This window comes from Strix aluco, chromosome 4, assembly GCF_031877795.1.
Source record: "Strix aluco isolate bStrAlu1 chromosome 4, bStrAlu1.hap1, whole genome shotgun sequence".
Lineage (NCBI taxonomy): Eukaryota > Metazoa > Chordata > Aves > Strigiformes > Strigidae > Strix > Strix aluco.
The window spans coordinates 114,922,713-114,946,728 of NC_133934.1; the positions used below are offsets into that span (position 1 = coordinate 114,922,713).

Consider the following 24,016-nt stretch of genomic DNA (forward strand, 5'->3'; position numbering starts at 1 on the left):
ACATAAGGAAAGGTGTGTGTCTCAAACCAAAGGTCAGTCTAACCCACTATCCTGTCTCTGGCAGTGGCCACTTCATGGGAGAGACTGTGTCTAGGTCAGTAAGTGGAGTTGGGATTAATAGTCCTGGTGCATTTGCTGTCATAGTTCAAAGACCATAAAAGTAATATACCGATTGTAGGTAACTAATGATATGGTTCTTTATGCAGTGTTATAGTTAGAAGCATACCTTAATGTACTAATTCTAGCCTGGGTGATCTGTTTTTCCTTAGGGTGGTAAGAGGAGAAGAAAAATGCTTTTCGAATATTGTTGGACTTTCCTGCCCTGTATATTTTCCTTGTTGTGGAGCTCTTCAAAAGAGCTTGAGTGAGGAACTGTGGCAGACTACAGGAGAAACCTCTCTGTAATGTTCCTCCTGGCCTGGCACCTGGATTTCTGCGATTATTTCTGGGCAAAAAATAATACATCTAAATATGGTGTTCTGCAGGCCTTTCTTAGTTTGTTTCTGGCACCGTAGAGGTGACCCAGCAAATGACAGCAGAGCTCCAATAAAGATGCAGATTTTCTCCATCTGTATGGAAATGAAACCTCTTCCCTTCAGATCCCCAAAGTATGCATAATCGAGAGGGATCGTTGCCTCAAAACATTATGTCAAAAGAGGTGTTTCCTGGGAAAACTTATGAGAAGGAGTCTCAGAGAGGCTTCCTTTTTCTTTCTCTGTATATTTCTTTTTTCTTGTGCAGGAACATATTTAACAACTTTTGTGAAAATTACCAGCTAATAGCTATAAATATTCATACACTACTTAGTCTCAAAATAAAGACACAAGTAGACAGATGTAAAACAGTGGCTGTGATGTGAATCATAAACTGCTATTTGGGCCAAGATATGGGCTTAATATGCTATAATTAGCACTGAATATTAAATGCGGGTTTCCAGTAGACTATTAATGTACATAGGCATCATTATTGTTAGTACTGATTAATTCCATGAAAGTGGTAGATGACATTTGGGGTATGTTTTTCAAGATTTTTTTTTTTTTAAGAGGAGGAATATGTTATTTACTGCTTAAATTTATTCCATTCATATTTCTTTTTTCTTTCATATAGATCCTGAATCCACTTGTTTCCAAAGCACAGCTTTCTCAAACACTTCAGTCCCGCTTAGTTAGTTGTAAAATCATGGGAAAATTAGCTAACAAATTTGAAGCTCATATGTAAGTAGACTGTACATATATTTTCATTTCATAGTATATACCAGTATTTCTTTGCCCCAAAATGCAAGAATTCAGCATAACAGAAAAGATGAACAACAGGACCGTATGACAAGACATTTAGGAATAAATTTCTTTAAATTATTATTTTTTTCTTCCGATAAAAAAGAACTAGAAGCAACCAAAAGGAAGCTATCTACAACTTTATTTGATATGTAGACTACACTTGTTGGACATGCAAAAGTTAGTTTGCACGTTTTTTTGAGAAAGTTTGAGGATTTTTTGAGATTGTTACCAAAGCCTTCAAATCTTTATCTTCAAAATTTGTAGAATTCTGGCAGAATCACAATTGCTTTTATTTACTTGATGTTACAGTCTCATGAAAATAAAGTGACTTTCCAGATGACTTGTAATCTTATGAGAGATTATAATAGTACTAGCCATAATAAATTCAGATAATCATACCTTCTTTTGTTGGGTTTCTTTAGTATGATTCCTTGCTTTTCAGAAGTAGGAAATCCCTGATTTCAGTGAACAGATATTAGCACCATTTCTGTACAGAAGCTACACGTTAAGATGATGGCTGAGAATTTTCTGGGACATACTGGTAGAGGGCTTTGAGTGCAGTTCAGAGGGCTGAAAAGAGACCTGGATCCGCTGGTTTAGAATGTGACAGGCTGAGTAAGATTCATGACACACCCTCATTCTCCTTGCTTGAGGGGTCTTAGTATAGGCTTAGGAGATGTGTCTGGCCTCAGGAGCAGGCAATATATAAGCATATCTTCATATTCTTCAGAATGGCACCATTTTACTCATAAAATTTATACTATAATTAAAATTTCACATGACTCCCAGGTTATTTTATAGATTATTGAAAATGTCCTAACCTTGGAATAGAACATTAGTTTTTCAACCCTCTGTTCCAACAGCTAGTTAAAACCAAGTCTTTTTTGGAAGTAGTCACTACTTCAGCGTATTCTAAAATGCCAAACTCTCAAGACTTTGTACAATTTTTGAAACTTGAGGCCAAATTTTTCTGTAAGAAGTAAATCAGTTTTCACTGGAATGAGTGGAGGCTGTGCAAGCTGGCTTGAAAATTTGCTTGTCTGTGTCTTCATATTATTTCTCTTGAGTTTTGCAACAACATAAGGATTTGGATAGAGATATTTTATGAATACTTATGACAGCATCTTGGGCAGTGAAAGGAAACACAATGGCTGATTCTGCCAAGTTGTGGTATGTGTTTTTACTTAAATATAATTCAAAATAGTTATTTTCTATCTGCCATTGATTTAACATGAATACTTGGGTCTACTTGCATAAAGGCATTGCAGTACTGAAGCTTTTAATCTTAAAGTCTTTTTCTACTTTCCAAATACCACTTTGTCAATACATGCATACCAAAGATGAGGTATTAGAGACTGTTAATTGGGATTTGCACTTCCGTTTATGTAATTCTTTGTATTCTCACAGTGGCTGTTCGAAATTGCACTGAAGATGGTTATTAAATGAGGACAGCATCTCTAAGCCTATGTACTATTTTTATAGTTCAGAAAAAAGATAGATGAAATATGAGCAAATTATAATGACTGTAAATAATCCTTTTGCTCTTTCTATGTAGCACATATTTGCATCTGATATACAGTATTCTTTTATAATTGCAAATTCTCAAAAAAATCATTTACCATGTGTGATAAATTAGTTTAATAAAAAATTGCCATTAGAAGTAATATATTGGTAAAATTTGAGTGGATCCACTACAGAATGTATTTTGTATATTGTTGTTCTGTATATATTAATAAAGAATGTTCACATTTTTAGTATTAAAAGAGAGATTCTTCCATTGGTAAAATCACTGTGCCAGGATGTGGAATATGAAGTTAGAACTTGCATGTGTCGGCAACTGGAACATATAGCTCAAGGAATAGGGTGAGTACAATTTGCATAACTGCTTCTAAATGCAAAATCTTTCTCTAAAATATCTAATGGTAACCTAAAAACTCATTTTAAGATTTCTGACTTAATTCATGCATACTCAGTAATGAATTTGGAGTGTACAGATGTGTTCTTAGGCATTGGCTGTTGGCAGTTGGCTCTTTTCCGTTTTCAGATTTTTTCTTTCTCTCTGATAGTAAAATTGCTGAACCATACAAACAACAGGTTTTTTTGTAAATAATGAGTTCATCTATAGCTTCTTGAAATCATGTCAATTATCCATTGATGTCGTTAGGTTTATTTAAAAATGGAAGAGGATTATGGGAAGTATTAGCAGTTTCTAATAATTACTGTGCATTTTTTTGCAAAAGGATGCTAAATGTGTTTTGTAAGCAAATTTCAGTTCAGTATCATCTTTTACTCTAAGCTTGAAGACCTTCAATATTGCACATACAGGAATAGAAAAAGTCTAGAACTTTTATTTTAATAAATAGAACATGTCAACTACCCACACAGGATTGGTCTGTGAGTGAACAAATATTTTAAAATTCCAGGTCTGTCCACCTGTAACTGTGTCAGGAAGGAAAAAAAAGCAGTAACTTCTCTTACAGACTTGAAGTTATCAAGTAAGGTTCCCTACCCTGTGTTACACAGCGGGGATAGATTAGGTTTTAGGAGTCCCTCTGGCTTTTAATATTGTGAATTTATGAGAAAATTCAAGAATCAGGCTGAAACTGAAATGTAATTTGAAAGATACAGTAAATATGCACTTCAGTTTGTTAGTACTGGTGCTTGTGGAAAAGATGCCTCCCTGTGGCTGTGATTTATTTTTTTTAATGGAGAATTATGTTGTGGTTTAGATTCTGAGTTATTAAAAAAACCAAACAGAAACAAAACACCAGAAATTCCTCAAGCAATGCGATTTACCTCACAGCCATAGAATACTGGAAAAGTGTTTAGGCAGTGTTCTGGCTTACTCAGATATAAGAAATGAATATTCACAGCAAGAACTAAGTATTACTGCCAAGTACTTAATTTAACGTTGTTTTGGTAAGGTCATGCAGGATGGTAATTTCTAGATTCCTAGATAAACTTGTCTTTTTTGCATATAAAATACTTTTATATATGTGCTTTAGGCACCTCTTCTGCAAGGTCCTTGTCCTGCAAAAGTTCAAAGGATGTGAGTAATGTGAAAACACAATATTACTCATCTCAGTAAAGTTACTCATTTGTTTTTGTACTTACTGTCTTTTAACAAAATATAGGTTAGCGTGGTTAATCATTTTAACATTTTCCATATTGGCTTTGAATTTAAAAGAACTTGTGATTACAGAAAACTAAGGTAGTGTTTGTCAATGTTGTTGATAATTTGTAAAACTGGATATTTAACATGCATTTTACTAAACTGAATTACTGAATAATTTGAACTTGCATTTATTTTTATTGTATTCATGTATCTCATGTATATCTATGTATCTTAAAACTGAATTCTGTTTAATGGAAGATTAAAGATGAGTGAGAGTCACTATTCAGGGACCAGTTGGTTTTTTTCCATAACTACTGAGTTTTGAAGGGAAGCACGGTTCTGTCATATTAGTTTGAAGATTTTTGATGCCACCAAAATGGAAATGCACAGAAACATATTTGCAAATCATTTATTTTTTCCTCTTTTTCCCCCCCCTTTCTTTTTCCCCTGATTTCTGAGTCTTGATTTAGGATGTAGTCCTACCTTTCTCTCCCCTAACCATTCCTAGGCCACATGTTCTTGTCTATCACAATCACCTTCCTTCCTCTTTTCTCATTTGTTATTGCTCAATCCCATGAGATTTTTTGGATCTCTTATTTGAGATACCGTCTGCATTTCTATGGATTCCTCTAATGTTCTTGGTTAACCTCTGCTATAGTCAAGAAGTAATCATATGAATTTGGCTTTGAAAATTATTTCTGACACATAATACAGCAAAATAGTTTTGTTTGGTTTTTTTAGATAGTGTAAGCATGGTATTCTGAGTAAAATAACTCTTATCTAGGATATGCATATAGTTAGAGAAAATTCCTTTCAGATATTACTGAAACATTTCTTATGTTTTACAGTAGAATCATAGAATTGTTGAGGTTGGGAAAGACCTTTAAGATCATCAAGTCCAACTATTAACCTAACACTGACAAGTCCACCACTAAACCGTGTCCTTAAGTGCCACATCTAAAAATGTATAGCTGCACAGATTCCCTTGCCTTGTGGCTCAGTCTGTTGAGAAGCAGAAAATGGTTTTGGTGGTAGCCTTTAGGAAGCACTCAGTTTGTTGGAATGTGTGTGAATTTGCTTTCAGCAGTTTTATTTTACATTTAAGATAGGTATATGTACAGCCAGCTGTTGAGAACTAAATGTGTGCATTTGCATCCTTTTCCTCATTCCTTCTCCAAATACTGTTTAAGTTCAATGTATACTAAGCAGTGTGAAAGAAGAAGCAAAAAAGTTGTTTTCATTTGTAACAAGGTGGCTATATCTTATACTAATAAGTGACCATTTTGGAAAGAAAATAACATATTCTTCATTCTGTTTAATGTCTTTAAAATGAACTAAATTGCATTTATTATACCTGGGAGCTGAAAGTCTTAAAACAAGATAGGTGCTATGCAGTGGCAAATGACAGTGTTACTGGCAATTTACCCAATTTAATAGGGTTAAATACGTAGTTATCAATTAATGGTCCATTCTGTATAATTTTCTTTAACTCTTTCCTCCCCAACTTTTATTTTTAGCATTAATGTATCCATATACACACTGTTCTCTCTCGGAGATTTTTGCCTAGTCCATTCCCAATGATTTAGATGCTTTAATCTTTAATCTCATAAGAAATGGTGAACTGTTGGTATTTTCAGTATGTAAACTATTGCAGTATTTCATGTTGAGGATGAATAGGTAGTAGGAAAATAAAGACAATTAAATAAACAGAAATAAGCACATTTTTAGGTAAATGCTGAAGGCATAATGTGACAACAGTCCCAACGCTTATTTTTACTATTTAGTGATATCACCACTAAATGATATCATGTAATTTTCTCATAATTTTATCTCAATGATTAATCATCTGTTTGGAAGAATACTGTTAAACTACATATTGATTTGCTGGTAATAATAAACTCTGTAAGGTGCAAATCATTTTGATGCTGATTATAAGCATTTGATAGTATTATTCATACTGATTTACAAAAGGGACAGCTGTTACTTGTTTAGTCTGATTGGAAGGGGTATTTTGGTCATTTTTATTTCAGTAAAAGTCTGGCATCCTGGAGGTTGTGATCACTTCTGTATTGAAAATTGTGATTGAAATGGCAGAGTAAATTCTTCATACGCAGTTGCTCAAAGTATCAAACGTAGCTTCAATTTTGTCATCTTGGTTAATGCTCATGTTGTGTAATTTTATCAGACTGTTTCCATGCAGTTTTGTTTTGGGCAGAATAACATTGAGGGCCAGATCCCTGGCTATTATAAATTGCTGAGGTCCCATTCTTCAGGTGTGGTGCTTAGAACAGCTTTCACTAATTGACAAGCTCATTCATGAAAACAGGACAAAGTGGGCTTCTCAACTCAAGTGCAGACAAGTTCAAACACTAGAAATCTTGACTACTATAAATAAGAAAATAAGTGTGACCAAAAAAAGTGGAAATACTGGGTATGTCTTCCCAGTTCTTGTTGATAGTAAGGCTGCAGAAAAGATCTTTCAAATCTCTTAACAGTCAAGAATCAGTTATACACTGGGACATGGGAAATTATGCTGGTTGGTAGCTTCTACAGAAGCTATGCTTTTGCTCCAAGAAGCGAATCTCTTTTTCATCTCCCTTATGCCAGTCACTTACTGCACAAATATTTCTATGTTAAGAGTATTTCACTCCCCTTAGTCACTTCTCTGATTAAACTCTGATTTCTAAGTCAGTCTCTAATACAGCAATCTGCTGCCAATGTATAGATTCAAGTTGCCAGGACTGTGACACGCAACAGTGCTAGCAATTACCAAGGCAAAGAGACAAGCAGAACCCTTTCTCTACTACTTTAAAACAAGCCTAAAAGCTAGTGTTTGGACTAGTTGGGAAACCGTGTTTTCCCTGAGCAGTAGTTGCTTACCCTCTGTAAAGAAGGCTTAGCTTTGAAGTATAAGATTTCCAGACACTTCAGTCTAACATGACTCATGTTTGATAATTTTTGGCTTTGGACCATTGCATTGAGCAGTTTCTGCATATTTGATCAGAAGAGTTTTCTTAGTAACAGTGAAGTAGCTGGACTCCTTTGAGTTTTTTCAGACTCCATTTTTTTCTGATTTAAAGCTAATTTGAATGCTTTTTTAGTGATGAATTTCGCATTTTAAATTTGCATGTTTCTTTGGGTGGCAAAGAAAAAAAGTCTTGAAATTGACTGGAGGTTTTTATTTAATTTTCATTTTCTTACAACTTTGTCAATTCTTCATGACTACCCAAAAAAATATCTAAATGAGTATTTCAAGGGAGAATTCTGTTTTGCTTTGGCAGTATTGTTTCATTGTGAGTTTTCTCTTGACTGCTTGCCTCACTTTGCAGGACAGAACTAACAAAAACTGTGGTGCTTCCTGAATTAATAGAACTGGCAAGAGATGAGGGCAGCAGTGTACGCCTTGCAGCTTTTGAGACATTAGTGAATCTGCTCGATATGTTTGATGCAGGTAAGAATTTACTTTAAGCTTACTAGCCCAGTTCTTAATGCTTTAATGCATCTTCTAAATGTATTTAAATGCTTTTTGTTCTGCCTGCATTCTTTAGACATTTTTGATTTTATTTAGTTTATTGTTTTATCATTTATATATTTCATGTCTTACAGTGCATTATACGTAGTAAGTTTTAAGGAAGGTGAACCAGTTGTCGATGAAATCAATTAACTTAGTCCAAGTTTCTAACATAACATGCCTAAATGGGAGGAGTAAAATTATAAATGACAGGCATATAGGTTTGTTAGTGTTTATTTAATGCTATCAATACACATAATACAAAATGTTAGCTCCACAGGTGCCATTGGTTATGCTTTTTTTGCTGTTAACTACTTTTTGCCTCTTAACTGAAGTAAAGCTAGTCCTGACTACAGACTGCAGCCTGCCTTCTGAGCTGAAGAACCCATGCTTGGGCTATATGATATTTGTGTGTTTATCGGTAAACCTTGCAGGTTTTAACATCCAGTGTTATATGTCAAACACATTTGTAAATTTTGGAACAGAAAATGTTTCTCTTTGTTCCATACACAGCAGTGTGCACGATTGATCAGTTTTAGAGGTACTAAGCATCAGCAATTACTGTTTAAATCCCTTTAAGTTTATGGCTATATGGCACTGAAAGCTTTCTTCTTTGCAATGAGAAAGTGTGTGCATTTTATAAAGCTTTTCTGTATTTAAAACAGGCAATCTAAATGCTTGTATTTTTCTCAGCACTCTATATCTTTCCTCTGATCAACATGCATATTTCATGCTTCTCCAGATGTAGGGGTGAGTGTCTGTGTCTTCATGTGAGGAAGGAGAAATTCTTTGTTGTATCTGGTTCTTTTGGCATAGTGGTGGTTGGTTACCTACATGCATGCCTCTCAGGTTCTCATCACAAGTTCAGTTCAACATTGACTGGGACAGACTTTAAGGAGAGCTACTGCGGCTGCTCCAGTATGGGGGAATATTCTGGGTAACTGCTGTGTCTTGTCCTCCAATCAGGGGGGTGTAGAAGACAATAACAGCCAGCTTTTCTGGCTCTGTATCAGTTGTGCTCTCTGATGTATTTTTTTTTTTTTTTTTTTTTTTACAACTGGAAATGTACAAAGCAGCAAAGTACATGATAGATCATTGCAATGGTGTATATGAAAAAAAAATTATATTGTTGATCACTGCTCATTATTTGCCACTTTGCTCTTTATACTGTCTTTTTCCAAACTCTTCAGTTGTTTATCTTCATTAGCAACTCTGTATTTTGCACCACATTTCCCACTCCCACTCCCATCTTACTGACTCTACTACTCCTTCCTGATGCATAAGTGAGGAGGAAATATTTACTGTACAGGAACTTGATGATGAATTACTAAAATTCATGACTGCATATAAGCCGTATGGAGGAGTACATAAAGAAATAAGATAGCTTTGGGGAGAATACCATAAATGGACTTTTTAGCAGCTAGCGCTTATATCAGTAAATATGATAGTAGGTTAATTTTCAAATTATGGAGCTTTTGCATTGATGCTATCAAGTTTGTGCTTCTCTTTGCACCTCTCAGTCTTCACTCCTCCTCCCTCATCCCACAATTGCTGTAACTACTGCTTTTAGCTATTGAAAAAACTTAGAGAAGGTAATCAGGGATTATTTACAGATTTGTAAGGACTGTGTTTCTAGAAATTTGGTTTGTGTAGTTTTTAGTTTTGTAGCTGAACTAGAAAATGAACATTTTGAAGGTAGATGACCCAAAATTATATCCTAGGGTCTCTTTCCCACAATATCAAAATATTTCTTCAGGTCAACCTAAATATTTTGTTCAGCCATAATTATTTGCTGAATTTTGGTGTTGATCTACCATTAGAAAATCCTAATCCCTTTAAAACTTGAACATTTTAAAATACAGTATTTTTATTTAAAACAAGTCAAACCACATAAATTTCTTCGATAATTTACTCATTTTATAAGGAGGCAGAGTGCTTGGATTTGACTTTATTTTCTAAATTATTTAATTTCTTTCCTCTGTCCTTAATAATTTTGTTTCTCTTTGAATTTATTGTTTACTAAAAGATTTTCAACCTCTTCTTCTCAGTAGGTTGAAAAAATTAACTTCCAGCATATCCAGATTTTTCTTTTTACTGTCATGCTCATGTTTGGTCTTGATCTCCCTGTATTCCTACTATTGTAGGAAACATTATTGTAGGAGTACTGCAATATTCTTACTCTCCTTGTATTCTTGGTGAACAGAGAAGCTAGTGACTGTTCATTTATTCTCTATCCCATCCTTTACTGGGGGATGTCTTTTCCCTAAAAGCAAACAAACAAAACAGGTAAGGTATTAAAATTTATGACCTGTATTATGGTAGTATGTTCATCATTCTCTATACCTCGTTTTCTACCTCCAATGAGTGCCTGCCAAAAATACTCATAAGCATGTTAAATGAGATTTTTCATAATTTATTATGGAAGTCCACTCTGTGCTCTTTTGTTAGAGGTTGACAAACTAACTTAAAAAATTTCTTTTGTTTTTCAGATGATAGGAGTCAAACTGTGCTTCCCTTAGTGAAATCATTCTGTGAAAAATCCTTCAAAGCAGATGAATCTATCCTGGTTTCTTTATCTTTCCATTTAGGGAAACTATGTAATGGATTATATGGTATGATTTAATGTTCTTTTTAAAAAAAATCTTAGAAATGAGGGAAGATTAGAGTTTGAAGCCCTTGGAAAATATCCAGATTTGAATGTATCAAATGAAATGATAGTTAGGAAATGAAATACGGAAGTAAAATTCTGAAATAATCTATTGCATAAATATTGGATTTTGTGAATTTTCTCTTTGGGTGTCCATCTGTTTATTGGGTTTTTTATGTTTAAACAGGGATGGAATTTTTCGTTTAGACAGAGTTAGAAATGGAAATGTGGTGGTTTGTATTTATTGGTTTGACTGATTTATTTTGCTTCCTTCTTGAACATTTTGGAGCTTGTGAGGCGGATGAGTGAATTTTTGAAACTACTTTGAAACTACTTTGAAAACACAGTGTGATGTTAACTGTGTATGTTCACTTCTGTGCTTGATATCCTTTTTGAGGTACTGTACAGAATATGGCCCATAAGGAACTTCAAAGGAGACCTGACAGTGTGTGGATTCCCAGCTGCAGGCTGAGGCCAAATCTGTACCCATAATTTTTTGTGGTTTTCACTTGAGCTTGGTCATTCTGCCCTCCATATACCCTCTACTCAGAGTTTACTTGGGGAAGAACAGCACAGAACCATGGTTTCACATTATAGAGCATTTCCCCCTAGACTCTTAAACCCTTTGATCCTTCTTACAATTCTCTAAAATGATCCTTTATGATCGTGTTAGAGACTGTCAAATTGATCGTAGCTTCACTACAAATAACTTGAAAGGGCTATTCCACAGTGTCAAACTGTTGTTTACAGAAACATAAAGCTAGGACAGTCCATCCTGTTTTTATCATGTCTTCCCAGTCTTTTCTCTAGGTTGAATGACTTTAATTGCTGATCTCTCTTCACCTCTGAACTCTGTCTGGCAAGTTCATATATTTCTTGAAGTGTTACGCCTTAAGAGAGCTGAACAAAGTAAAAAGGTTACTTCATGTGTCTTGCAAGCTCTATTGCTGTTTACATTTTTCAGCATGAAAAACTGCCTTTTTTTTGCAACAGTTTGACATATTTTTTCAAGTGCAGTCTACGAAGCCTTTTTTTTTTTTCCGAAAAGATCTGACAGCTAGTTAGTCTTTCTCTTTCGTGGTCTTGTCCAGGTGATGCAGATCTGGCTAAGCATGGTACCTTACCTCTGTCCTAATGGAATAATAGTCTAAAGTTTTAAGACCATATGTCCAGTTTCTGAAGATCATTTGAAACACTTTCTTCTGAATAATAAGCAGCCTCCCTCCTAGGTTGATGTTATCAGAATATCGAATAGGCGAAGTCTCTAATCCAACATCCAAAAAAACAGTGAAAATATTGAATAGTACCAGAACTAGAATAAACCTTCCTTTATACAGTTGCCTGTCTTGTCAGTGAACTGTGGGTAACTTTCTCTTAACTGTTTTTTCTAAGCAGTTATGCAGCACCTTTATAGTTTTTCACCTGTTTCCTGATCCCTCCTTCTGCTTGTGAAAAGCATGACCTTTACTGCCTCTTTTGTATTCACAGGTCCTGTTATCCAGTACTAGAAGGAAATGGAATCAGTTTGACAATTTTTGCTTTTGCCATGTTGGGTGCTACTCATTTTCTTGTTTTCTTTTTGGTATTTACAAATAGATTTTTTGACTTTTTCGTTCCAATTCTTTTCAAAAATGTGGAAGTAATCTGACTGATCTGTAATTATATGGCTTTTACTTCACCACTCCAACTATTAATTATCAGTACCACTTCAGCCATTTTCCATTTTGATATCTCACTTATTTAAGATTTCAGCAGCTAGTACGTTAAATACTTTTGAATACTGGAATGAAACACATCTGACCCTGCACATTTTGAAAACCTCTCATGTTTAAGTGTTCACTGACCTGTTCCTTCTCTGCTTAAAGCTTGAATCTTTGTCATGTTTATTAATTGTACTGAGCCTGATCATACTAGTGGAATTTGAGAAAGAAAATAAAAACATTAAGTGTTTCAACTTTCTTGGTACCAATCACTGATAGCTTTTCTCTCTTTCAAGTAGAAAATGGAGCCTTTCCTTGATTGTTCTCTTTACTAATATACTTATAAATTTACTTGTAATTTTTGAAGTCATCTTGCTAGTTGCATTCCAGTTTGTTCTGAGTTTTCTAATTTTATTCTTATACCTCTTTATTATCCGTAGCAACATGGCCTAATTTTTCAACTTTCTGCAGATGTGCATTCTTCATGTGACTGAGTTCCATAAAGATCTAAAAATGTAATCAAGAAGAAAACAATATTAGTGGAACAAACAAATATATTCACAATCCTGCCATTTAAGTCCTGAATATTTCAAGAATTATGTAAACAGAAATTAAGATTCACTCTCTTACAGTTAGCTGTCATATTTCTGTAATCACTTTTTCTGTATAATGTATACTGATGATACTCTGCGAGACTCAAGGCAGGGGGGAGGAGGGGTAAAAATCAATATATATTTGATAGGTTTGCAAATGAGATTTGTTTTGGGGCATTATTAATAGCATTTGTAATGAGGAGAGTAAACTTTTTTTCTTTTTTTTTTGAGGCATTTTTACTCCTGAACAGCACTTACGGTTTTTGGAATTTTATAAGAAGCTTTCCACGCTGGGTTTACAGCAGGAAAACGGGCACAATGATAATCAACTACAACTTCAAACTCTGGAACAGGAAAAGAAGTATATTTCAGTCAGGAAGAACTGTGCTTACAATTTTCCAGTAAGTAACATTAATTTAAGGTTAAAAAAATGATGTTGTGCATATAGTTCACTAAATAGGACTGCATGAATGATAGACAAATTATTCTCAAATTGTATATGGTTAGCTAAGTTCTAGCTCTCTCCTGGAAAGTTAAAGGTAATGGCTTAAAGTAGACGTCCAAAAAAATTACCAAGAAGGATTCCTCTTTGTAGAGCCTCAGAAAATTATTGGAAAGTTTTGACTGAAAGAGTGTTGGTCTAAGAGGTTACTGATCTCATTCTTTCTTATACATTTTCTCCGAACACTTAGCACAAAGGCTTTGAGAAAACGGCTATGAAACAAAGTCCCCAGTTTCAAACCACTCAAAGCTAGGTTTTAGCATTTGCTGTGTCATGGCATTCTAGGGAGTTGAACATTGAATCTGAATGGTCAGATTCATGTTTTGGTCATGTTCCTGCCTGAATACAGAAAGTCTTTTCAAGTTTATGTGAGGTCTTTAAACTTACCACTCATGTTGCTGTAAATCTGCTTTGTATTTTGACATTCTGCATTGATATTTAAAGAAAATATGTTTGTACAAAGAGACAGTAGACAGTTATTTTTATTCTAACTTTTGAAGACAAGCACCCTGTATGTAGGTAGACATCTGTTGGTTTATTTGAGCAAAAACAAGGTATGTGCACACACAATTCTGTTGAATTCAGATGCTTGCTTTGCTCCTTGATAAAACGTTCATTTTTGAAGTCTCCAGTTGCAGCTTCTGCTAGCGTATGGAAGCATTAACAATATTTATAAAAATAAGGTTTTATATCTTGTGGTTTTAATCTGTGTCTTCAGGAAAAAAAAACCCTGCAGCATGTCTGGAAGATATGTAAATCTAGTTTAGTTCTCAACTCCAGAACTTGTCTGGTGCCTGTTTTTTGACACGGCCATCAAAAATGCCACACTTCCTCTTTAAAATCACAACCTGTTATCTCCCGTGTCTTGCTGGTTGTAACTCAGTGTTTTCATCTGATAATCTCTGATAGTGTGGTCCTTTAGCTATACAGTTAATAAAAAACTTTTATCTTTCCACAGGCCATGATTGTTTTTGTGGATCCAAAGAACTTCCATTTAGAACTATATTCTATATTTTTCTGCCTTTGTCATGACCCTGAAGTTCCTGTCAGATATACTATGGCCATAAGCTTCTATGAAGTGAGTCTACAGCTGTTCTTTGTTAGTAGTTACATGTTTCTGGTTTATGTTGTTTTCTTCTTTAAGATTACATTTGTGACTGTTCAACCAAAATAAAAAGACTTTAGAAAACTTGTTGAAATGATTCAGTTTGTCAAAGGTGTTCAGTCCCTTCTAACCTCTCTATATAGCCCATATACACACACGCTAGTCTATTTAAGCTCTGTGGCATTTGACTGCAAGAGCCTACAGGTAGGTGAGCATTTAAGGAGCAAAAGCTATAAGAAACTTATAATGGTCTAGTACGACAAACATAAGCAATAGTAGTAATTACAATATTTGAAGGTTTTCAATTATATTAGAAAACAATGAGACAAACGGGAGAAAGCAACTTGCTGCTTCTGGTCCTGAAAACCTTCTTTAGAACTGTACGGTTTGCTGATGTGTGCCGATATTCTGTGGAGAATGCTTATATGGCTCAATCTGAGCTAAATGCTCAATTTAATAGGAAACTACTTGAAAACTTATGCAGATGTAAAAGCATATGTATTCTTATTATTCCATTCAGTTTACATTAAGTTCCACTGTATTATTTTCATAAAAGTTAAAAACCGTACAACTGCATAGCTATATGGGGTGAATTCCAGAAATGAAAATACACTCTCTGCTGATTGTAGTAACCTGTACAGGGTGATCTTCAAGGTTTTCATAGTGTTTTACTGAGAATCCTTGTGTTGCAGTCCTTGAGCTAGCCTTTTATCCCATTTTCTTGCTGGGGAAATTGGTAAGCTAAGTGGCTTGCTGAAAACATTTAAATCACTAGTAGGGGCATAAATGACTTTATTTCTAACATTATAAGAAAGATAGATGCATTCCCAGTTCTTGTTACCTATTGACGCCTTGTCTTAATGAATGATAATCCAAGGTGATTGTTGAAATTGTGAAATTAGTATCTAATTCTACATAATGTTTTGTGTTAGATGTATAACACTTTTAAGGTACTGCCTGAATATAAGCAAAGTGTTTTAGCTCATTTTAAAAAAACTGTAAAATTATAGCTTGGTCTGAATGTACATTTAGTGCTGGTTGATTTAATTTTAACACCATAACTAGGCAACCACGTGACAGCCAAAAATGAGTAATTTATGGCTTTCACTGCTAGGTGGATTTTTTTTTTTTTTTTTAAATAAATGCCCTGTAGCCATTTTCTTAAAGCTTCCGCTTGATTGAAAGTAAGCTCTTATTTTCACTTGGCTTATATAAATAAAACTGTTAAAAAGCGTCACCTAAATATTCCGTAAAGCAAAAATCTCATTCCTCAAGTTTTTCTCCTATTTGCTGTAAAACCTTTTTAACAGTGTGGAGATGGACTGGTGGTTATTTTTAGAAATTTATATGTGACTTATGAATCACAGTCAAAAAACCCAAAAAAGTAAGGAGTGAAAACTTCAGATGGAAAGGTTGGGGAAACTTAAAATCCAGCACAGGCTAAGCCAGTTTTTATATTTTATCTTTTGTAAATTATATAGCAGACTGACTGTTAACTCTCCTAAGGAGCATGAAGTACAACATTTGAATATTCCAGAAGGAATTTTTCAAGCCCTGCAGTGCAGCCTTAAATTTTTTTGTTAAATGTGAAATACAGTTAATTCCAAAAGCATGTTTCATGGTTAGATAATAGGCCTGTTTCTTGACTCATATTCTTTATATAAGCATATTTTTAATGTGATCAATGGGATCACATTAAATGATCAAACTTTAGAAGGCTGATATTAAACAGTTGTTCTGCATCACTTCTTCATGTTTGCTGTAAAGTAAGCACATGTAGTATAGTTGTTGTAGTGCCGTGGAACTAAAGAATGTTTCACCTTTCTATCTTACTGTCATTTTTTAGGTTGCTAAGCTTTTAAATTCTGGTGTATACGCAATACATAAAGAACTGGTTACGCTATTACAGGATGAGTCACTAGAGGTAATATACTTTTATTGGAACTTTCTTTTGCTTGTTACGTTGAGGCAGATGATTTTGATGTTTAATAAGTCTGTGATAAGACAGTAAAGTAACTGTTTAAAACAATTAGCAGCTTTTACTTCTGTTTCACAGATGTTTCATAAAGATGTCAGCCTTCTGTGAATAGAAAGGAGGAAAATAGGAAGATGTTTGAGTTTAGTAAACACACACTGATTTTATTAGCTTTTTAAAATATTAATTCTAAATTGTTTTAATTGTGATATTATTACTTTACAAATTCTGTGGAAAGATTTGGGTTTGATACTATATCAAAATAATAATTGATAGCGTTCAAGGTTTTTGCTTTGTTTTATTTTCATTTCTCCAATTGAAGAGTAGATGAAGAAGTTGTGTATGGTTCAAAGATCAAGATTTATAGAAAGAGTTTCAGTGCAAGATCTGATACAGAATCTGTGAGTGTTTATGAGACAGTTTAGTGTACCTCAGTTTCAACCTGAGTAAAATATGAATCACTTAACTATATTACAGACAATATAGTGAGACTTTTTTGGATTGAAAAAACCCCAAATATTTATGTTTGAGACAAAATCATGATTTCCTCTGATACCAGTTATTCCAGTAGTTGATCTTTTTTGTTTTCTGTGTAGGATCTTTAGATATGGCATGGAAAAATGAGTTTTGCTTTCAGTTGCTCCTTTTTGTTCTGGTACCCTTCATTAGACATTTTCAAGGAAATTAAAAGTCTTCATAGAACATCATAGAACATCTCTAATACAAAATTTATGAAATTCTGACCCGTCTTAAAAGATTTCTCAAGTTGAACACCTGAAAGTTGAGACTCAAAAGTAGCTGGGGATTTTGAAAAATCCCTTGGTTTGATCCCTATAGAATTATCTAAATAATAATAGAAAAAATGGTGCTTTATCTTATATACCACCTCCGACAGAATTGGTGCCAAAAATATTTAATCATGTACTTTTCTAGTCTAGTTTCAAGTATTACAACATTTGAAAGTAGGCCTATTCTATTGATATAGACTCTATATTCTATTTTAATTTATCAACTGCAGTTTTTCTTAAAGTAGGAAAAATGGCTTTTAAGATTCGTCTGACAAATATAAAAAAAGTTTGTGTTTGTCAAGGCTCTTAACTGTCTATGAAATACAGATCTTTAAGAATGAATGTTCATTTTAAAATATTGTATGCTGTGAATAGTTCAGAAGGCATTGGCTGTGGTACTCACATAAATCAAAAGTATAGTTTGTTCTAACCGAAACCTATAATACTTACATTACTTACTATGTTAAAACATCAGTTTTAAATCCCATCCTCATCAATGCAAATGTGTTGCATTTCTTTTTTTTTTTTTAAACATGGATGTGAGAGAACAGTAACATAAGAGATGTCAGCAGGGATATGTTGATGAGAGATAAAAATTGAGTCAAGTTAATTTACAGACCTCATTCATGCAGTGTTTCTTTAAATAGGTGTTAGATGCCCTAGTAGGTCATCTTCCTGAAATCCTTGAACTAATGATTAATGGAGGAGAAAACAGTGGATCAGAAAGCAAGGTGGGTATTCTTATGGGTTTTTTTAATTTGCTTTCTAAATAAAGGTAGTATCAAAGTTGTTCCAACATATATTGTATGAAAAGGCTTTCATGATTAGTTTCTGCTTTGGAGAGATATAAAGGTTCTGTGGTTTTTTGATTGCTTGTTGACTTTATAAACTTTAAAATAGAAAAAAAACTTTTGAAAGTTTAGACTTAATGTAAAAATGAACAGTTTATCCATGTTCTTTTTCGAACTTACCACAGATTTGCTGAAATAGATCAAATTTTGAAATACAATCATTGTTAAAACAAAACTTGGTTTCATGCCAATGGAGCGATAGCTAATACCCTATTTATTTATTTTTTTAAAATATATTGATGTGGCCCATCATTGACATTTTCAGACAGTTTCTGTGGGAAGGAAGCCTATTTTCTGAAGACACTGAATCAGGATTTAGGGGATTTTTATTCAGCTCCCAACTGTGTTAATTTAATTGTATGTGGCTCTGGATGATGGTTTATTCAGTGACTCCTCACCTATAAAATGGAACATAAAAGATCATCTCTTGCTTCAAGATGCTGTTTTGAGCATACTTCCTAAATGTATAGAGAAATAAGAACTGTATGTTTATTTTCTTGTACGGATGAAAGCTGAGAGTGTAATTTAAAATGTGAATTTATCAGATGTTTACAGCTGTAAATGTAGATAACATATAACAAGTGCAATGTCAAATGTGGCAGTCTGTTTCATTTTGCTTAGTGCTAAAAAGAATTTAGCTTGGCTACTATAAAGTCTTTGCCTCCTACTGAGAAAAGGTGTATAATTCCTACTAAAATTAATTAGGGAACTGAGAAGAATAACTGCAAAGATTAAGAGGCTAGAAGGAAAATGAGATTTATTTGTTTTGAGAAATACAAGACTGAGGAGGGTTGTCATAATGGTCTTCATATCTGTAAAAGGGTATTGCAAAAAGAACAGTAATTAGTTTTTCTTTGTCAAGAGGAGGAGTTGGAAATGAAAGTGCATTTAGTTAGGTACTGGAATAGCTTTTTGACTAGTTAAGTGGAATTTACTGCTTAGGGGAGATTGTTTAAACCTGATCATTAACTTTTTTTAAGAACAAGTTAGACTAATAATCTACTGGAAATGTTCACAGTGTAGCTGATCCTGTCAAAGGAGATGAATTAATTGACCCCTTAAAATCTCTTCCTTACTTACATTGTTGTGATGTGCTTTTTAAGCATAGTAACATGACATACAGCTAGACGATGTAAAATTGTTTTAATGTTTATATTTTTATTTCTAGTTATTGTCTATTCCTGACTTGATTCCTGCATTAACAACAGCAGAACAGAGAGCAGCAACTTCTTTAAAATGGAGAACTCATGAGAAGTTACTACAAAAATATGCATGTCTCCCTCATATCATATCAAGTGATCAGATTTATTACCGTTTTCTTCACAGAATGTTAACAATCATTTTGACAAATGTGAGCCCACCTGTCTCTTTCCCATTGTTTTTTGTTTACACCATTAGAACAATGACCACCAGATATTTGCTATGTGTAGTACTTACATTAATCTTATTGCATATGGTATATCAAGCTGTGTTTTTTTATATAAGGCTGAGAAATTGCTCTGAGAACTCTCCCGCTCATTTGAGAAGCAAAATTTGGATTGACAGATTGTCATGTTTTTTTTCCCATCCAAGACTTCTTTTCTTTCCTTGTGCTCATTATCAGTTTGTTTCTAGGTAAATCAAAACTTTTTCCTCTGATATATGCTGTCTTTTTCCTGATTCCGTACATTACTTTTCATTGTGTTCCATACTTTGTGAAAGAACACTATTCTAAAAATGAATGGTCATTTAGAGCTACTAGTCTGAAATTTTACTGAATTAATTCAAGAGTAAAACTGTCTGTTGTAAGAGATGATGTTGTAAATTTTATTTTCTAACATCTGCAATATAGAAGGTGCCTTCCAAACATGGAATACTTTAAGGCATTTATGAAATAGTTGAATAAGCAAGTTAGGCAGAAGGGATAAATAAGTAGGGGTGTCATGAATTGGCCAAGCTTCCTTATTCTCCCTTATGCCAATTATTTCAAAATTGATAAAGTTAGGCTATTTTTTAGCTATTTTTTCTACTTCTAGAATTTTTATACTTTTTTTTTCATATTCCTTCAGGTATGTTTAATTGTATTCTCTGTGTTTCTTTCAAGAATGTCCTCCCTGTCCAAAAAGCAGCTGCACGAACTCTCTGTGTTTATTTGCGTTATAATCGCAAACAAGAACAGAGGCATGAGGTTATTCAGAAACTGATTGAACGTAAGACAATTTTTCCTTGATTACTTAGAGATGCAAGTTAGTTTTGACTGAAGATCTATTTATGGTTATATTTATTCAGTGTAACTTCCTGCCATCATTGGAGGGATTACACTTAGAAGACATTCAGTTGCTCATATTATCACCAGGCAAAATATATTGTGCATGTGCAAGGAATATATCTGAAGCTTATGCAAATGAATCGGGAAAGAGGCAATATGGGAAACTGATAATATGCCAAGACCTTTCCAGCCCTACTTCTTGAACCCAAAATTGCTTAGCTGTAGGTCCTGCAATATACAAAGCAGAGTTCCTCTATAGAAGTAAAATTCTGTAGAGGCTTCATCATCAGAAGTGCTGAATAAATCTTCTCAGAAATTAATTTATGAATGAGTTAGTCACCTAAGTTGACTTTCTAGTCTACACTATGTGTTTTAAAGATAGGTTAGAAGTTTGAATGGTTCCAATTAGCAATCCTTAATATTCTCACAGTAATTTTGATATACCTGTGACGTGGTTTGAAAGGCATACAGGGCTTTGATCAACATAGTAGCTAGTTCACTCACTGGTTTTGGTTTTTCAAATGGTTAAAGAGACAGGTTGTATTTCTGAAAAAAATGTTCACTGACAGAAATGGTCATTGTATTCAGAAGGTTATGTTTTTACTGAAAGAAGGAACTGAGTCTGAGAAGGTCTGCGTTGTCATGAGTGTGATTATCATCTTTGAGTCAAAGATTAACCTTTGAATTGTTTTCTATCTGACATTGAAAACTTAATAGATAATATCTGTGGATTGTTATTTTTCAGAACTGGGCCAAGGAAAAAGTTATTGGAACAGACTTCGTTTTTTAGATACTTGTGAATTCATTATGGAACTGTTTTCAAAATCATTCTTCTGTAAATACTTCTTTCTACCTGTGCTTGAACTTACACATGATCCAGTGGCAAATGTGAGGTACTGTATGAAGAGGATATAGCAGGAAGAAAGCTTTAAATAATATATTAAGAAATATTGCTACAGGTTTGATATCTTATTTAAATAATGGGACTTGAGTAAAAAGGTACAGAGCCTTCAGGGTGACCAGTATTAAAGGTGTAGGGGACTATGGGAATAATGTTAGAAAACCACAGAAGCAGGTCAGTCTGATCAAAAGTGTCAGGTTTTGGGAGTGAGAGGAACACTGAGGCAGAGGAGCCAGAAATACATGAGAAGAAAGTAATACGCTGTTTCTTGGGTGTTGAGAGAGAAACTTAACTTCAGTTGCTGTTAATTTCCATCCATTTCATCACTATATGTAAAGTAAAACACACAAGCAATTCTTTCAGTGGTCTGAGCTTAACAAGTTAGCATAGGTTTTACCTTTTGTAAAAGTGTTCTATTCATTGTTGAAGTAAATTGAAAAAGAATAGAAAAATATAAGGGAATTTGGTATGTTATTCATTTTTATACAGTGTTTTTTCCATTATTTTTCTTAGTCGATTTTTTTCTTCACTAAACAGATAGGGACCAGGCAGTTATTACCAATAAGAAAATAGTTCTTTTCTTTTTGTCATGTATTTTGTGTGATTTTATGCTTTTAATCTTATTTCTGATGTGTGTAATTCATTTTGTCATCATTAACATCTAATACTAATGCTGCGTAGAGATTTAGTAAGCATAATTTGCCCATACATGTGTGCATTCAGTAAGCTTCACTAAGTACAGTTTATTACCAAGCAAAACTGTTTAAATAGACCTTGTGTTTAGTATAACTCCAACACCTCAGTTCAGCAGAATCCCAAACCTAAAAACTGAGCCATTTTGTGCATATAGGTTAGCATTCATGTCTCATGCACTTAAATTAAGAGAATTATATTAAAACAATAAACTAAATTTGTATATAATCTGAAGTAGCTTATTGCTTTTAACAGACATTTTAATTGAAAGCCCTATTGATACAATATTAAAATTTAATGGAAACTTGAAATAACTTGCAGTCCCTTAACTGACATTAAAATTAATTTTGTCATAATTCTTTTCTGGGTTGTTGCCTAACACTTTTTACAAAAGGAATGCACTGTCTGTAGTGGACAGAAATTTAGAAGTCAAACATAGTTATTAGCTCATGATTTTAAAACATACTTAGGGACATATTATTCTAGGTTTCCGCAGAGTGGTGTAACCCTTTGTAATGGAAAGTTGTGAAGGTTAAAATGTTTTGAAGGTATAAAACCAGTAAGATTAATTCATCTAAAATTTTTTTTTGAATGTTATTAATCAGAAGGTTACCATTTCTGGCACAGGATTCTCTCATCACAAGCCAGTGGAATCTGGGAACAGCAGAGAATATTACAATGTGTTGTTCTTGAGGTTTTTTTAATCTGTTGCTATAGATTAAAACTATTCACTATTACACACTATTACAGTCTGATCAAATTCAATAATTTTTATTTTCTTAAATGTGTGAAATATTTTTTATTTAATCTGCAGAGTATTTTGGGGTTAATGATATAAAAAGCAATAAACATACTTTTTTATATAACCAGTTTAGAAACAATATCTAGGAATTAACGCAAATTAATTATTACAGAATTGCAGAATCATTTAGGTTGGAAAAGACACTAAAGATCATTGAGTCCAACTGTTAACCTAACACTGCCAAGTCTACCACTAAACCATGTCCCTAAGCGCCACGTCTAAACGTCTTTTCAACACCTCCAGGGATGGTGACTCAACCACTTCCCTGGGCAGCCTATTCCAATGCTTGACAACCCTTTCAGTGAAGAAATTTTTCCTAATACCCTATCAAAACCTCCTCGGCACAACTTGTGGATGTTTCCTCTCGTCCTATCATATGTTGCTTGGGAGAAGAGACTGACACCCACCTTGCTACAAGCTCCTTTCAGGTAGTTGTAGAGAGTGATAAGGCCTCCCCTGAGCCTCCTTTTCTCCAGGCTAAACAACCCCAGTTCCCTCAGCCGCGCCTCACAAGACTTGTGCTCTAGATCCTTCACCAGCTTCACTGCCCTTCTGGATGTGCTCTAGTACCTCAATGTCTTCCTTGTAGTGAGGGGCCCAAAACTGAACACAGTATTCAAGGTGCAGCATCACCAGTGCCAAGTATAGAGGGACAATCACTTCCCTAGTCCTGCTGGCCACAGCATTCCTGACACAAGCCAGGATGCTATTGGCCTTCTTGGCCACCTGGGCACACTGCTGGCTCATATTCAGCCGGCTGTTGACCAACACCCCCAGGTCTTTTTCTGTCCCCAGGCAGCTTTTTAGCCACTCTTCCCCAAGCCTGTAGTGTTGCATGGGGTTGTTGTGACCCAAGTGCAGGACCCAGCACTGAGCCTTGTTGAACCTCATACAATTGGCCTTGGCCCATTGATCCAGCCTGTCCTGATCCCTCTGTAGAGCCTTCTTACACTCGATCAGATCAACACTCCTGCCCACCTTGGTGTCATCTGCAAACTTACTGAGGGTGCACTCGATCCCCTCATCCAGATCCTTGATAAAGATATTAAACAGAACTGGCCCCAGTACTGAGCCATGGGGAACACCACTGGTGACTGGCCATCAACTGGATTTAACTCCATTCACCTCCACTCTTTGGGTCTGACCATCGAGACAGTTTTTTCACCCAGCAAAGCGTACAAATTCATACTGTGTTTAAAAATTGCATCCTCAGTCAATAGAGCAGCTCACAGTTCTGAAAGCATCCTAGCCTGTTACTACTTTTCTTTCATTCTGTTTCCTAACCACACTGTTCACCCCTTCCATTGC

General features: G+C 34.5%; 1 protein-coding gene across 4 annotated transcripts in view; it reads left to right on the forward strand.

Annotated features, from left to right (window-relative positions):
• Nucleotides 1-24,016, forward strand: part of PPP4R4 (protein phosphatase 4 regulatory subunit 4) — a 71,988-nt gene that overhangs the window by 35,041 nt on the left and 12,931 nt on the right. For all 4 annotated transcript variants that reach the window (XM_074825015.1, XM_074825016.1, XM_074825018.1 and 1 more), the window contains 11 exons: nucleotides 1,108-1,214; nucleotides 3,033-3,140; nucleotides 7,722-7,843; nucleotides 10,393-10,515; nucleotides 13,075-13,244; nucleotides 14,304-14,423; nucleotides 16,297-16,374; nucleotides 17,861-17,944; nucleotides 19,233-19,415; nucleotides 20,148-20,253; nucleotides 21,058-21,205. In XM_074825015.1, the coding sequence (XP_074681116.1) occupies nucleotides 1,108-1,214; nucleotides 3,033-3,140; nucleotides 7,722-7,843; nucleotides 10,393-10,515; nucleotides 13,075-13,244; nucleotides 14,304-14,423; nucleotides 16,297-16,374; nucleotides 17,861-17,944; nucleotides 19,233-19,415; nucleotides 20,148-20,253; nucleotides 21,058-21,205 (1,349 nt within the window). The remainder of the gene's footprint in view (nucleotides 1-1,107; nucleotides 1,215-3,032; nucleotides 3,141-7,721; nucleotides 7,844-10,392; nucleotides 10,516-13,074; nucleotides 13,245-14,303; nucleotides 14,424-16,296; nucleotides 16,375-17,860; nucleotides 17,945-19,232; nucleotides 19,416-20,147; nucleotides 20,254-21,057; nucleotides 21,206-24,016) is intronic.